At 35.3% G+C, this 15,443-nt stretch overlaps 1 protein-coding gene and 1 pseudogene across 2 annotated transcripts in view; one reads left to right on the forward strand and one right to left on the reverse strand.

Moving 5' to 3' along the window:
• Positions 1-2,036: 2,036 nt before the first annotated feature.
• The window catches only part of Hells (helicase, lymphoid specific), a 28,992-nt gene continuing 15,585 nt past the window's right edge, over positions 2,037-15,443 (reverse strand). For both annotated transcript variants that reach the window (XM_090346221.1, XM_090346220.1), the window contains 11 exons: positions 14,323-14,419; positions 13,795-13,956; positions 13,119-13,258; positions 12,907-13,045; positions 11,187-11,270; positions 10,988-11,107; positions 10,110-10,226; positions 9,013-9,172; positions 6,547-6,643; positions 6,213-6,289; positions 2,037-3,212 (listed from right to left, as the gene is read on the reverse strand). In XM_090346221.1, the coding sequence (XP_090202347.1) occupies positions 3,118-3,212; positions 6,213-6,289; positions 6,547-6,643; positions 9,013-9,172; positions 10,110-10,226; positions 10,988-11,107; positions 11,187-11,270; positions 12,907-13,045; positions 13,119-13,258; positions 13,795-13,956; positions 14,323-14,419 (1,288 nt within the window). In that variant the 3' untranslated portion in view covers positions 2,037-3,117. The remainder of the gene's footprint in view (positions 3,213-6,212; positions 6,290-6,546; positions 6,644-9,012; positions 9,173-10,109; positions 10,227-10,987; positions 11,108-11,186; positions 11,271-12,906; positions 13,046-13,118; positions 13,259-13,794; positions 13,957-14,322; positions 14,420-15,443) is intronic.
• On the forward strand, positions 3,496-4,061 carry LOC150054049 (EKC/KEOPS complex subunit TPRKB-like; annotated as a pseudogene).

Below are 15,443 nucleotides of genomic sequence, written 5' to 3' on the forward strand. Positions count from 1 at the left end.
ATGATTATGGTTCAAGATTCAGGGCAGGAATCAATGAGATCTGGAAAGAACAGGACAGAGGAATGGTCATTTTCTCCTCCATGGATCAAGAGGTTGATATGAGGCAGGTACTCCCTGGGCAAAACGTCTACTGGTTTTAAAATGGCACGGGCAGAGCAACCCTGTCATCCATTTGGACAAGGATAAGTTTATTTTTCACAATTCAGATATAAATTTAAAATATGACATGTGGGCACAACTTTCTGGTGCATGGACAATCACCTTCTTACTGTTAGGCTACTCATGCCAATTACCTCCCAAAGTCTGCACTGTGGGTCATAGGGCTTGATCTCTGGGCCTAGGTGCTGTCCCTGAGCTCTCTAGCTCATCTACTGCCCTACTCTCCTTGAGCTACAGACCCACTTCCTGTTTTCTACTAATTGGAGATAAGTCTCATGGTCTTTAGTGCTGGGCTGGCTTTGAACTTTGATCCTCAGATCTCAGCCTCCTGAGTAGCTAGGATTATAGACATGGGCCACTGTGCCCTGCCCAAAGCCTTCACTTTTCTAAACATGAAGTTGTTTCAACATATGATTTTGTAAGAAACATAGTCTAAGACTTAAAAGATTTTTCTCTCTGGCAGAATATATCAGATTCATGGACAAATCAGTCAGAATGTTGGAAGAGCAGTTTCAGTATCTGGGATGAAGTCATCTCTAACTTCAACAGTGAGCTCCTACACCAGGATGAGGTCATTGGGAAGACACTAGGGAATCTTAAGTGATTATTCATTCTGTGAACATATCTCACCATTTTCCATGCTTGGTTAAGAGCCAATGAAAGCCCCCAGATCAATGGCAGTAACCTCAACAATGAAATGGCCAGATAAGTAGGTATCCCTTTTAGCATGAGGTATACAGATGTGTGCATGCATGTGTGACAATGTAACTTAAGTTTTTCAACAAATACTTGAGAAATATGAAAAAATGCTTATTTGCGTTCACACAGGAAGAGGGAAAGTTACCAATGAACATATCTGATCTTCCTACTTAATAGTTATTAAATAAACTATTGATTTCAGAGGATGATTATCGAGATGTTTAGTCACAAGTTATTCTGTGCCTAATCAAATACAGGGCCCATGATTACATGCTAAAAGATATGGTGGTATCGTGAACATATTAAGCTGGTATTGTGAACATATTTATTAAGAATATATTCAGTTGTGAAGTATGAGGAAAAGGAAAAGTCAGTTTCTTCCAGTTCTACTAAAACTGGAAGAAGCTGACTTTTACTAGAATAGGAAAATATAAAGGGGTAACCCAAGACCAAATGTTTAGGTTTAGATTTAGAGTAGTTTCAGTTATCACGTATTCTACCAAGTAAAGAACAAAACAACAACAACAAAAAAACAACACAAGAAGGGAACTGTATTCACAGTTGAGAATGAAGGTTTTGACTGAGAATACAAGTAAGACTCATCAGAATTGTTAGTATTAAATTAAGATACAGGGTAAGAACATCAGGAAGGTAAGATCAGGAATGTTACCAAGTTGTTTTGGGAAATTCTAATGCTTAGAGGTTTCCCACGCAAGAAACATACAAAAAACAGTAGAATGAAAATTCAGACAATGTGTCTGCTAAAAAGCCAACCAATTCTTTTCTAAAGAAAAAGCAAATACATAAATGATGTTGACAGATCAAATAAAACCAGGTCACTGGGATATCAATAATTACAGTGGAGTCATAGAGATGGAAATCTGACCAGAATGAAAAAAAATAGGAGAGAGTAAATTGTAGACAATGAATAGAGACAAGTTTTACAACTACTTTTGCTATCAGAAGAAAAATAAAAAACTTTCCTATTGGGTCTGGGTAGGACAATAATGGAAAAATAAATAAGGATCAACAAGAAATGCACTAAATACATCTTTTAAAACTTCTTTTCTGACTGACACCATTTTCTTAATACAGAGAACAAGGAAAGGAAGAGGTATTGAGGAGAGATGAAGCTGTTGGTACAATATAAAAGAATCTAAGTCACAATGATTTTGAAATGAGCTTGTGAATGAACATTTTCATTTATTTAAAAAAAAACACACAAAATAAATTGCTCTGTAGTCTTAAATTAAGTGGTCTCTCAAACCAGAACCAGACCTCTGGTTTCATTTTTCCATAGCAATGTAATTTAAACATGAACATACAATTGAGTTTTCCAAGAGATACTAACCAATAATAAATTACATACTCTAGGAAGCATGTTCCCCCTTCCCAGGATAAATGTTTAGGATTAGTCTTCTTCACAGGCTTATAACCATTTACATGGGCCCTATGTTGTTCACTTTATAATCTTTTTCGAGTTAAACTTCTAGGCCTTATTTTCATTGTACTGATTCTCATGACCTTTCTATAAATTTTCAATGACTTTTCTCTCACAATATACTACCATTTCCAAGTTTTGGTGTTTTGCCAAAATGCTTCATTTCTTTCAGTATCCTTTGTGAAACCATCACTTGAAAATTTTCTACAACATGCTTATACGTACTGGTGAATGAAACCAAGAGAGCATAATGTTGAATATCAAAACTAGTCATGTTTGTGTTATTTCACTTCGCTTTATTTTTCTGACAAAGTAATTTGATAAAATCATTTTATAAGAAACATTTATTTGGTAAACTATAGACTCTTAAAGTAAAAACAATTTTTTACTTTAGTGACAAAAAGTACAACCTCATTCAATCCTCCCTCTTGAAAGTGTACTTCATAACAGAAGTGTCAATTCCTTCATCTACATCACTACTATGAGAAAGGAGGGGCAAAAGAGACATTTACTAAACTTCCACAGGAAGACTATAAATCTGGCAATGGTTAAGTAAACATTAGGCCATACCTAAGAGTAATACCTAACCTGAAAAAGTAACTAAAAATCTAAACTTGTTAGGAATTTTGTTCTTAATAAGGCTCAAAGAATTACATTCTTAAGTATGTGGCGGTATCAATTACAATATACAAACTGATATAATCAAAAATGTGAAGTGGACAAAATGGACTTCAAAACCAATGTAACAAAATTGCTGAATATACACAAGAATGTTAAAAAAAAGGGGGGGGGCTTTTTTTTTTTTTTAAAGCTTCACTTTAAAACAAACATTCAGGACTGGAATCTTCAGAATTTTCTAATATCTTGAATATTCCTGTCTTCTCTTTAACTGGTCCAGAGGCTTTCATTTGATCTATGGGAAAAAAATATTAAAGCATGTACTTAAAAAATAATAATGACCTACTGAGATTGGGGCAGGGAGTCTGGCCTAGTGGTAGAGTCCTAGGTTCAATTCCTCAGTACCACATACATGGAAAAAGGCCAAAGTGGTACTGTGGCTCAAGTGGTAGAAGAGCTCTAGCCTTGAGAAAGTCCAAGGGCAGTGCTCAAGCCCTGAGTTCAAGCCCCAGGACTGGCAAAACAAAACAAACATGCTTCCTGGACGGACCGCAAGGAGAGATTCCTACTTGTCTGAAATGTAGTTAACACATCAACTAGACCTATTTCCTGAATGCAGGGTGACCCTTCTATTATTTAAAGACGTAAAAAAATGCTGGAGACTTGATAAAAAAAAGGCCATGGAAGGCACCTTGGACAGCTCACTGATAATTCCTACAGTGATTGTCGATCCATTTCAGATACTTGTGACAGCAAATAAGGCAGTTCACCTCTACAAACTGGGAAAAACGAAGACAAGAACTCTGTCTACGGAAGTTATTTTCAACCTTTCCCCAAATAACAATATTTCAGAGGCTTTGAAAAAATTTGGTATCTTAGCAAATGATACTTCATTCAGTTCTACGTGTTTACATTGAGGGAGGAGAAAAACAGATAAATCAAGAATGTCTTATCTCTCAAGTAGAAGGTCACCAGATTTCTCTGGAAAATCTTCCTGAAATAAATATTGCAGAAGTCAAAAAGATATATAAACTATCTTCACAAGAAGAGAGTATTGGGGCCTTACTGGATGGCACCATTTGCAGAATGTCAACCAAAGATGTTTTGTGAAATTTTTCAATATTAACAAAGTTCCAGCATTAAAGAAACTGACTCCTCCTGTTTAGCAAGCACAAGGCCCTTAATGCAAACCCAATAACACCAAAAACAAAAGAAACGTTAATTTTTCTTTTCAAAATTAAAAATTAATTAAAAATTGATTCAAAATTATTGTTGGTTATAGAAAAAAATCAGAATATAAAAAAACCCAAAAACCTAGTTCCACCTTTTTTATTATCTTAAGAGATAACTATTGTTACTATATTTGTTTCAAATATATTTTGATTTTTATATAAATGGAATAAAGATTGTCAATGCTTAAAAAAAACAAACACACACACACTTGAGTTTAAGATTCAAAAAATTTAAAACAATAAACAGAATAGTACTTTGAATTTTTTGTTCTTTTGGTAGTCATGTGGATTGAACTTGGTGCTGTATCATTTAAACCACTCCTTTCTGCACTGGTTATTTTCAAGGTAGACTCTTGCTTTATACATGGGCAGGCCTGGGCTGAGATTCTCTTACTGCTGCTTGTATGTCACAGATGCATTTGTCATCTCACCCAAGCATTACACAAATTATGACAAAAAAAAACTTGGTAAAATTAGAATGGACTCCAACAAAACATAACACTTTAGTGCATTCAAGACACTAAATTTGGAGCTGAGAAGTGAGAGTGGTAGAGTGCTTGCTGAACATAAATGAAGCCCGAATTTGATTCCTTCGTATCACTAAACAGAAAAAAAGCCAGAAATTGCTGGGCGAGGTGGCTCACATCTGTAATCCTAGCTACTCAGGAGGCTGAGATTCTAAGGATCAAAGTTCAAAAAGTCACCTTGCCCAGGAAAGTCTATGACATTCTCATCTCCAATTAACACTAATCTCCAATTAACCACCAGAAAGCTGAAAGTGGTGCTATGGTCTAGGTAAGCCTTGAGCTGAAGAGCTCAGGGACAGCACCCAGTCCCAGAGTTCAAGCCCCATGACCGACAAAAAAAAAACAACAAACAAACATCACCACCAACAAAAAAACCTATCAAGAAGAGCTGGGAATGTGGCTTAGTGGTAGAGTACTTATTTTGACTGCATAAAGCCCTGGGCTCAATTCCTCAACACCACATTAACAGAAGAGACACTCTGGCTCAAGTGGTAGAATGTTAGTAAGCCTTGAGTAAAAAGAAGCTCAAGGACAATGTCTAGGCTTTGAGTTCAAGCCCTGGGACTAGCAAAAAAAAATTTTAAAAAACAACAAAAAGAACAACCTATCAAAGCACCGTTTTTCTCCATTCTACTCAGAGAACTTTAAGAGAGCTACTATAACAAATAAACACTGAAGAACAAAAACATGGTGGGAAAGAACCAGCTGCTTAAAGAAATGTAAGCCACTTTACAGAGAAAGAACACATGTTTCTCAACAAATAATGGTAAGGAAAAAAAAAACCAAAAAGGGAATGCTATATATAACAATGCAATTTGGATCCTGATTTAAATGCTATAAAATTCAATAGGAAAAGTCTGAAACAGGTATGATAGATGAAATAAAGGTATCAAAGCCAATTCTCTAGAAATTATATAGTAGGTATTTCTAAAACTATGTTCTTAGCTGGATGTCAGTGGCTCATGCCTATAATCCCAATTACTTAGGAGGCTGAGATCTTAGGATCCAGGTTTGAAGCCAGCCTAGGCAGGAAAATACATGAAACTCTATCTCCAATAAACTACTTAGAAAAAGACAGAATTGGCACTGTGGTTCAAGTGGTAGAATGCTTGAGCACAAAGAGGCTCAAGAACCTGAATTCAAGCTCCAGGAATGGGAGGAGGGGAGGAGTTCTTTTCAGTAAAAGATATCTACATATGGGTTTGCTACAATTACTGAGATTAATGAAAGGGAAATGGCAATGAGACAAAACTAACATGAGCTGGGCGCGGTGGCTCACGCCTCTAATCAAAGCTACTCAGGAGGCTGAAATATAAGGATTGAGGTTCAAAGCCAGCCTGGGCACTAAAAAACATGAGACTCTTACCTCCAATTAACTTCTGGAAAATGGGAAGTAAGGCTGTGGCCCAAGGGTAAGGCAGTAGCCTTGAGCTGAAGAGTTCAGGGATAGTGCCCAGGACCAGAGTTCAAGCCCCACGACCCACCAAAATAAAATTTAAAAAAAATAAAAAAAAACAATCCATCACAAATACTTACCAATAAGATCACTTCGATCTAACAACAACTCTAGATCCTTATCACTAATGACCTTCTCTCTTGATCCTTTTACTTCCCTAGAAAGACAAAATATTCAAGTGTACATTTATAAATTAAAATGATGGCTTCTAATTTTATGAAGAAATTTCTACTTTTATGAAGAAATCTGAAAAGGCTAAGGGTATAGGCTAAATGGTAGAGTGCCTAGCAAGCACAAGTCCTCAAGTTCAGTCCTCAGTTATACACATGCACACAAGCACATGCACGCACACATGCATGCATGCACACGCGCACACACACACACACACATACACACAGAGAAAAGTAATTTTACCTTTCATAATCTCTAGATTTTAATAATTCCATCAATTCCTTAGGATCCAAGAAAGTTTTAGGTTGATTTAATCCAGATTGACCACCTTTGAAGTGATCTAAAAAAAAATATCAAATTAACATTAAAAACTCATTTTAAAGCTATACTACAATGTATTAGAAATGTAATGACTTATAATCTGACAATAAAATCAGGAAACAACTGAAGTGTCCATTAATGAACTATTCAGTGCTGGGTGCTAATGGCTCATGCCTATAACCCTAGCTACTTAGGAAGCTGAGATATGAGGATCTCAATTCAAAGCCAGTCCAGCAGGAAAGTCCCCTTCAGATTCTTATCTCCAACTAATCACCAAAAAAAACAGAGTGGCACTGCTCAAGAAGTTGAGCACTACCCTTGAGCTGAAGAGTTCAGAAACAATGCCCAGGCCCAGAGTTCAAGCCTCATGACTGAACACCCCCCCCAAATGCAAACTATTTAGCAAAATAAACCTTCTAATTCAATTATATAAATCTCAGAATAGTATGAGAAAAAAAAATATGTGAGGGTGGGGATGGGGGGGAGGGAAATGGGGACCAAGACATGTGAAAGGGTATCAATGTATGGGAATTAATGCACCATCTATCTGGCAAATATCATGTAACCCTTCTATTAATTACAATAAAAAAAATGTGACAACAATCCCAACAGTGAATCTCAAAATAAATGGCAGAGAGCACAGAGAATGGCCAAAAATGGTGTATGAAAAAATATTATATAAAAATATTCATTCTCTTAATTTAGGTAACTGAATATACACATTTCATCCAACTATAAATGTAAGAGTTGTATATTTTACTATATGTGTACAACAAGAAAGTACCAGAATTTCATAATATCTTCCCCAATTTTTTTTTTTATTGTTGTTGCCAGTCATGGGGATTGAACTCAGGGACTGGTCACTGCCCCTGGGCTTTCTTAAGACTAGTGCTCTACATCTTGAGCCACAGCACCACTGGTGGCTTTTTCTGTATGTGGTACCAAGGAATCTAACCCAGGGCTTCAAGCATGCTATGCTGTACCACTAGGTCATGCTCTCAGCCCCATCTTTCAATTTTTTAGTACAATATTAACCTCAAAACAAAATTTGTGAAAGGGTAATAATGAAGTTACTTAAAGAAATTCAATACTTAGGGGGCCGGGAGTTTGGTCTAGTGGTAGAGTGCTTGCCTAGCATGCACGAAGACCCGGGTTCAATTCCTCAGTACCCCATATACATAGCAAAAACCCGGAAGTGGTGCTGAGACTCAAGTGGTAGAGTGCTAGCCTTGAGAAAGTCCAAGGACAGTGCTCAGGCCCTGAGCTCAAGCTCAGGACTGGCAAAAAAAAAAAAAAGAAATTTAATACTTAAAGCAATATATTATCTCATCCTTTGAATTTCTAAAGTAACACATGTAAAAACATTTAAAGTTTACACAAAATGTATTAGGTTGATTCATTTTATCCCCATTACAATTCCAACTCCATCTCTCCATCTTGACTGTTGTAGTCAAATTACTCTACCTAAAACATAACCTGCTTTTCCTTAAAACCATATTATAAGCATAAGCAAGCAGTATTGTAAAATTAACTGGCAGTTAACTTTCAACACTGTTTTCTAATATTAAGATACTCGAATTTCTCTAGGCTTGACTATTTGTAGAAGCAATTTTCAAATCATGATTAGGTCATTAACTTAATCAACTAAATCAATTTTATGTTGAGACAAGTAAAAGTAAAACTTACTAAGGAATCCCAAATGATGTAACATAAAAGACCCCACTGGAGTCACCTCAGCTTACCAACTTTGAATTCTCTCTATACCAATGCACACAGGCTTTCAATAGAACTAGTTGAATATACCATTAATACTTTAATGCTTAATATATTGAGAACTTGTAGTTTTCTTTAAAACTTTTAGTAAACAATTTTTTTTCTTTTTTGGTTGGTCATGGAGCTTGAACTAGGGGCCTGGATGCTGTCCCTGAGCTCTTCAGCTCATGGCTACCGCTCTCCCCTTTCAGTTCCACTTCCTGTTTTCTAGTAGTTAAGTGATAAAAGTCTCAGCCTTTAGTGCCTGGGCTGACTTTGAACCGTGATCCTCAGATCTCAGCCTCCTGAGGTAACTAGGATTACAGGTATGAGCCAGTGTCCAGCCCAGAAATATTTAATATGTCAAATTCCCCACTGAGAGTTTAAGATGCTTCACTTTCTAATTATCTTTTATTCCTTTCTCTACGCCACATTTAGAAAAACAGTAATGTTCTTTCTATGATTATCAACTTAACATAGGCTGTTAGGAGCTCCAAATCCTCCTCTACTGATTTAAATCCTGTCACATAATTCTACACTAATTCCTTTAGTAATGAAGGTAACAGTAATGACATTAACAGGATTACACATATACAATGTCAATTAAGCAAAAAAAGTCAACAGAGCATCATTTACTTTTGTGGATGATCAACTTCTCCAATTTTCTTTTAGCAGCAGCTCTTTCCACAATTTTCTGATCAATAGTATTTGCTGTAACAAGGCGATACACAACAACTGGCTTTGTTTGACCAATTCTGTGACATCTATCCTGGGCCTGAAGATCAGACTGTGGATTCTTTAAAGTAAGAATGACATTTAACAGTGTTACATTAAAAATTAAATTAGTCTACCCTACTGCACTGCTGGTGGGATTGTAAACTAGTTCAGCCACTCTGGAAAAGCAATGTGGACGTTTCTTAAAGAACTGAAAATCGACCTTCCCTACGATCCCACAATACCACTCCTGAGTATCTATCCTGAACACCATAACCCAAATATAAGGACACCTGCTAATCTACGTTTATCTCTGCACTATTCACAATAGCCAGGTGATGGAAACAATTCAGATGCCCTGCAACACATGAATGGATACAAAAAATGTGGTATATGTATACAATGGAATTCTAAATAGCCAACAGACAAGATAAAATAATGGCATTTGCAGGGAAGTGGATGAATCTAGAGCTAATCATGTTGACTGAGACAAGTCAAGACCTAAGGAACAAAAGGCGCATGGGATCCTTAATATGTGGCTATTACACCCAAACAGTACAAGAGTGAGGACTCATTTCTCACATACCCAATGCTATGGACATGGTACTGGAAATATAAACACAACTACATAGACATAAAAGCTTATGACTCTATAGTCATAATGTTTCATTACATAGATTAATATGTATCTATGACATACAAACCCTTAGCCTAATTTTGATTATATTCTAAAATCTAAGTGCCAGTGATTGTATGTAGATTCCCTTCTTGAATACTTGTTTGTTAAACAAGTCATTTGAAATATGATATAAAAATCAATGCTAATAAATTCTTTAATTAAAAAAAGTGGAAAAAATTAAATTAGTCTAAGATACAGACTAATTTACATACACAATCAAATGAGAAATGGTATAACAAGGTTGAACTGCAATAAAGTCCAAACCAAACTGTAACTTGTACAACTAAGAACTGAAAATTCAGAACAGAAATAAGATCTGGATATGAGAGTTCCAACTTACCCAGTCACTATCATAAATGATAACTGTATCTGCTGCAGTCAAATTAATGCCCAGGCCACCAGCTCGTGTACTCACTAAGAAAAGAAACACATCTGGATCTGTGTTGAAGCTTTGCATCTAAAAGCAGAAAAGATGAAAACATAATAAAACATAACAAATGGAAAGTAATCAACTAGTTGAGGAGGAGGTATAAAAAGACTTTTCCAAACTTGGCCAAACTAATGTAGGATGCCCTGACTAGAAAATATGGGTCTATGAGTCAAACTTATCACCCCAAAATAAAGGAAAGACCAAATGCCAAATAGATATACCTCAATGACCTGATACTGTATCAGATATATAACATTTTTGTTTTAGAAATATAATAACAAAATATAATCAAATGTTAATGGCAAGGTTAAGCTATGGATCAGAGGTAAAATGGCTGTCTTTAACAAGGGCCAGACCCTGGGTTCAAACCCTAGGACCAGGCAAAAAAACTATTTTCATAGCAAATTCTAGGTGGAATAGCAATGAGTGCTTTCTCCTTCACTTTAGACTTGAAATTTGTTTAATGAAACAATGAACATGAAGAAATTTTTGAGAGGAAAATATTTTCCTATTATCTGAATGTTATTCACATGTGACTATATTTATATTCTTCACATGTGACTATACATATAGATGTACCTATAGATGCTATATATCTCAAGATATGTACATGTACACACACACATACACACGAGAGCCAAACACCAAGTTATGAATACAAAAATCAAAATGCTAACTTTTATAGAGTTTTTGTCCATTTCTCGTCAACTTAGATGTCTTATTTATACATTACTTCAAAAATCAAGTCAGATGACACAAAGAATTTGATGGATGACAAAAAGTCTTACATGATTTTCTCTCTCTGAATATGACATGGACCCATCAAGTCTACTAAAGTTGAAATCTCTAAGTTGACAGTAATCCATCAAAATGTCCAGCATTCTTGTCATTTGTGAGAAAAGCAGCACCTGAAATTTAAATATATCTTAATGTATATACACGGACTCATAAAGCACAAGCAATTGAAAGTCCAATTAAAATTGCCACCTTGTGTCCTCTTTTCTTAAGTTCTGGCAGCATTCGATCCAAAATTAAGAACTTCCCAGAATTTGTTACTAATTCTTCATCAATCTTGAAAGTGGGAAAAAAAAAGGATAAAACTGTCATTATAGTTATTAACCATTTGCCTGGAAACATGGAAAACATCTGAATACTTTCCTTTAAAATGGTGATTCATTATAAAACAACAACAAAAACCTTTCAATAGAGATCACCGATTCTAATGGAAAACATATAGTAGAATGAAAAGTAAATTAAGTTCAATTGAAACCACGAATCTATCCATGAACAAATCTATCTTACTCTTGTATCAAAACTTTAGTATAGCGGAGCATTGGTGACTCATGGTTGTAATCCTGGCTCTCAGGAGGCTGAGATCTGAGGATTGAAGGTGAAACCAGACTGGGAAGAAAGGTTTCCTTGAGATTCTTATCTCCAAACACTCAAAAACCTCAAGTGGTGCTGTGATTCAAGTAGGAGAGTGCTAGCCTTGAGCACAAAGAGGCTCAGGGACATTGCCCAAGCCCTGAGTTCAAGGCCCACGACCAACAACAGAAGGCTTTGTATAAGAGAACGTAAGTTTAAACTTACTGTACAAGCTGAGGGTTTTTTTTCCTTTATAATCAACTAAGATACTTACAAAATTGCTACCAGAGTTCTTAATTCAAATTAAAGGAAGCATACGAGTTTATAAGCAATCTTATTCACACTAAAGACAATTTTCTTCCTATGGTAATATTATCCAATCTGAAAGATATTTTTAATGAAAAGCTAAGATTTATCTTCCTTTATGTAAAAGGTATTATGTCAAATGATAGCATTTTCCCCTGCTTCCAGGGGATATGTAGCAGTATCTATAGACATTTTAGGTTGTCACAAATGGGGAATACATATACTACTGCCACCCAAAGGCTAGAGATGCTACTAAATACAGTCCACAGGACATTACCTCCAAACAAGAGCTATCTGGCTCAAAAAGTCAATACTAGCTGGGGCACCTGTAATCTTAGTTACTCAAGAGGCCGAGATCTGAGGATCCTGTTTCAAAGCCAGCCCAGGAATAAAAGACCATGAGAGTCTTATCTCCAATTAATCACCAGAAAACTGGAATTGGTGCTGTCACTCAAAGTGATAAGAGAGCTAGCCTTGAGCTAAAGAGCTCAGGCCCATGACTGACCAAGAAAAAAACAAACAAGAGGGAAATGGGGACCAAGACATGAGAAAGGGTATCAATGTTTGTGAAGTAATGCACCTTATGTCTGGTGAATATAATGCAACCCTTCTATTAATTACAATAAAAAATATGTGAAAAAAAAGAAGAGAAAAAAAAACAAAGAGACTGGGAGTTTGGCCTAGTGGTAGAATGCTTGCTTAGCATGCATGAAGACCCAGGTATAATTCCTCCATACCACATACATAGAAAAAGCTAGAAGCGTTGCTATGGCTCAAGTAGTAAAGCTCTAGCCTTGAGAAAGCCCAAGGCCAGTGCTCAGGCCCTGAGTTCAAGCCCCAGAACTGGCAAAAAAAAAAAAAACCAAAACCAAAAACCACTTGGCTAAGCACACTGAAAGCAACCACCACTGACCACCATTCTCACATTACAGAAAGGATTATAATTTTGAGAAAGCAAGTAAAGATTCTATGTTAAATAATACTAAACCAAACAAGTAACATTGTGCTCCAGTATAAAAAAGAAAACATTATTTACCTTAAACTCCTGTGTGACAGGATCTATAGGGTACTCAATCAAATATGGATGATTACAACATTTACGAAGTAGCATCATTATATTCTGCAATTTCAGATTAACTTCGGATTCTACAGGAATATTCATTTCTACAACAGTCCTATCAAAAATATAATATATAAGTATTGTGAAAGACATAGTTTAAATAATTTCAAATTTATGCTTAAACTCACTTTTCTCGTTCCACTTCTGGCTGTATTTGACTCATTAATTTTTCCAATTCATTAGGAAACTCATCCAGTTTGCTATAATTTATTGATTTCCTGGTTTTTCGTTTTGGTCGTCCAGTAGGACTTAGTTCCACTGACTCTTTCTGAAAGATAATTAAATGCCTGTTTAAAACCCCATACACCGAAGTTCTGAATATAAACAAGAAATTTATCTACAAAATGTTAATGTATATGACTTCAAGATTTAAAGAAAACTGATCTTTGTCAAGTTTAATAACTCTCCAAGTCACAAGAAATTCATAATCTGGTGCCAAATATAAATGTTCTGTTAAATGTTTAATTACCTTGACAGTTTAAAGTCTAATCTTCACTTACATAAAAGCCATTCCCTGTAATATGCACGTGACTACAATATTTTTCAACTACTATACTAATCCCATGGATACATTTCTGGTAAAGAAACTGATATATTTCTAGATGACGACAAAGCAAATGAGGGATTGTCATTTAATTTTAGCAGTACCATAAATTTTAGCAAACAACTTTTGATGGTGGCTTTGTGTCTTATTCTTCAATTAGAAATTCACCCATAGAAGTCCTGAAAATAGTTGAGGAGACAAGTCTTCTCAAAAATTTTATGCTGTATTTTACTTGTATTGTATTTAAAAACATATACTACCTCACTAGAACCAAACATCTTCATAAATGTTCGGTTCACAATAGCTGTATAAAAGACTTCTTGTTTCTTTGAAAGTGGTGCATAAACAACTACTTCTCGTTTAGGAGGAACTTCAAGAGCAACATCAGATTTCAGTCTTCTCAGTAAGAAAGGGGTTAGAATCTAAAATTTAAACATGAATAAATACAAACATTAAGTAGTCCTTTCTTCAGGGATTATCATATCCATACTTCTTACACTTTTTTCCTATATTGTGTTGTCTCTTACACTACAAATGTTATTCTAAACATAAGGAAGAAGTAACAAAAAAAGAGACTTGCTAGCTAATTAAGGAAAAGAAAAAAAAGAATGCCACCATCTGCACTTACTAGCCATAAAACTGACTTCTGGAAGGAAGGGAAAAGGTAGGAAAATCATTTCAACTTAGGGAAACTCATTTCACCTTTTAAGTCTATACAACAATGGGTGGTACTCTCTAGAACTTTTTCTATGAGGATAGAATAAGCAGAGTAAGAAAACAGTCAACACCTGGTGTAGCATATGCAATACGTTCTGTTCTCTTTCTTTAGCTATAATATCTTCAGCAGTTTCAGAAAGACTAGTGATGTCAAACCAAGACTCAAAGCTGGGGAAAAAAAGAGAAACAGTTACAAGTTAACCTATCATATAAACTCAATTATATTGTCTTAAGACATGGTTTTAAATTTCAGTTTATTATAAAGCATGTAATTACCAAATCCTCATATGCCATTTGTAATACAATGAAAAAGAACACAGGACTGATTACACAGATCAAGTCATAAGGCATTTGACTAGCAAGTACAAAGCCTTGAGGTCAATTCTAGAACCACCAAAGAAAAAAAATATTCAATCAAAAAGGATGTAAATGATTGTTTTGAATCAATAATCTAAAACTGCAATCTAAAAAAGGGATTTTTTTCCAAGTTAAAAATGTTAATATTCTATAATAGTAAAAAGATAAACTAAAAACTAAGGTACAGATTTGTTTCTGTCTCATGGTGATGGAAATGAAATCCAAGACATTATGCCTTAACCTCAGGCCAAAAGCAAGTCATTTTATGAAACACTATGAGTAATTACAGAAATAACAGCTATTATTGAACCAAGTCTATGATCTACATCTATATAGTCAAAGAAATCTGACCCATTTTTACAAAAAAAAATTTTTTACGGTTCTAAGGAATCAGCTCAGAGTTCTGTATGTATACTAGACAAGTACTGTACTACTGAGCTACAAGTCTAGCTTGTAAATGAAACAAGGATATAGTAACTAGAACATAGGCATGAGTCACTGGTACCTAGACATCTTAATTACAGTTATCTTTGCCATTCTAGGGATATTCATTTTCTGAAAGCATTGTTTTTTCTTTCATGATATAAGGTAGAACTCAAACTGGTTCTACCATAAAAAGTGATAGCTGAATTTGGAAAACCTTTAATTTTGTTCTGGTGCTAACTAATCATATTAAAAAAAAAAAAAAAACTTGATGCCTATGTTAGTATGAAAGGAAATGTGGGACATCTCGATTTCCGTGGTTTTCAGAGCTATTTCTTTGGTGCCTGTGTATGTGTGCATAGTGGACCAATCCCATAGCTTTTACAATACATGAGCTATGGGTGCTATCCAT

This window comes from Megascapheus bottae, chromosome 15 (assembly GCF_031878675.1).
Source record: "Megascapheus bottae isolate mThoBot1 chromosome 15, mThoBot2.hap1, whole genome shotgun sequence".
In the NCBI taxonomy this organism is placed as follows: domain Eukaryota; kingdom Metazoa; phylum Chordata; class Mammalia; order Rodentia; family Geomyidae; genus Megascapheus; species Megascapheus bottae.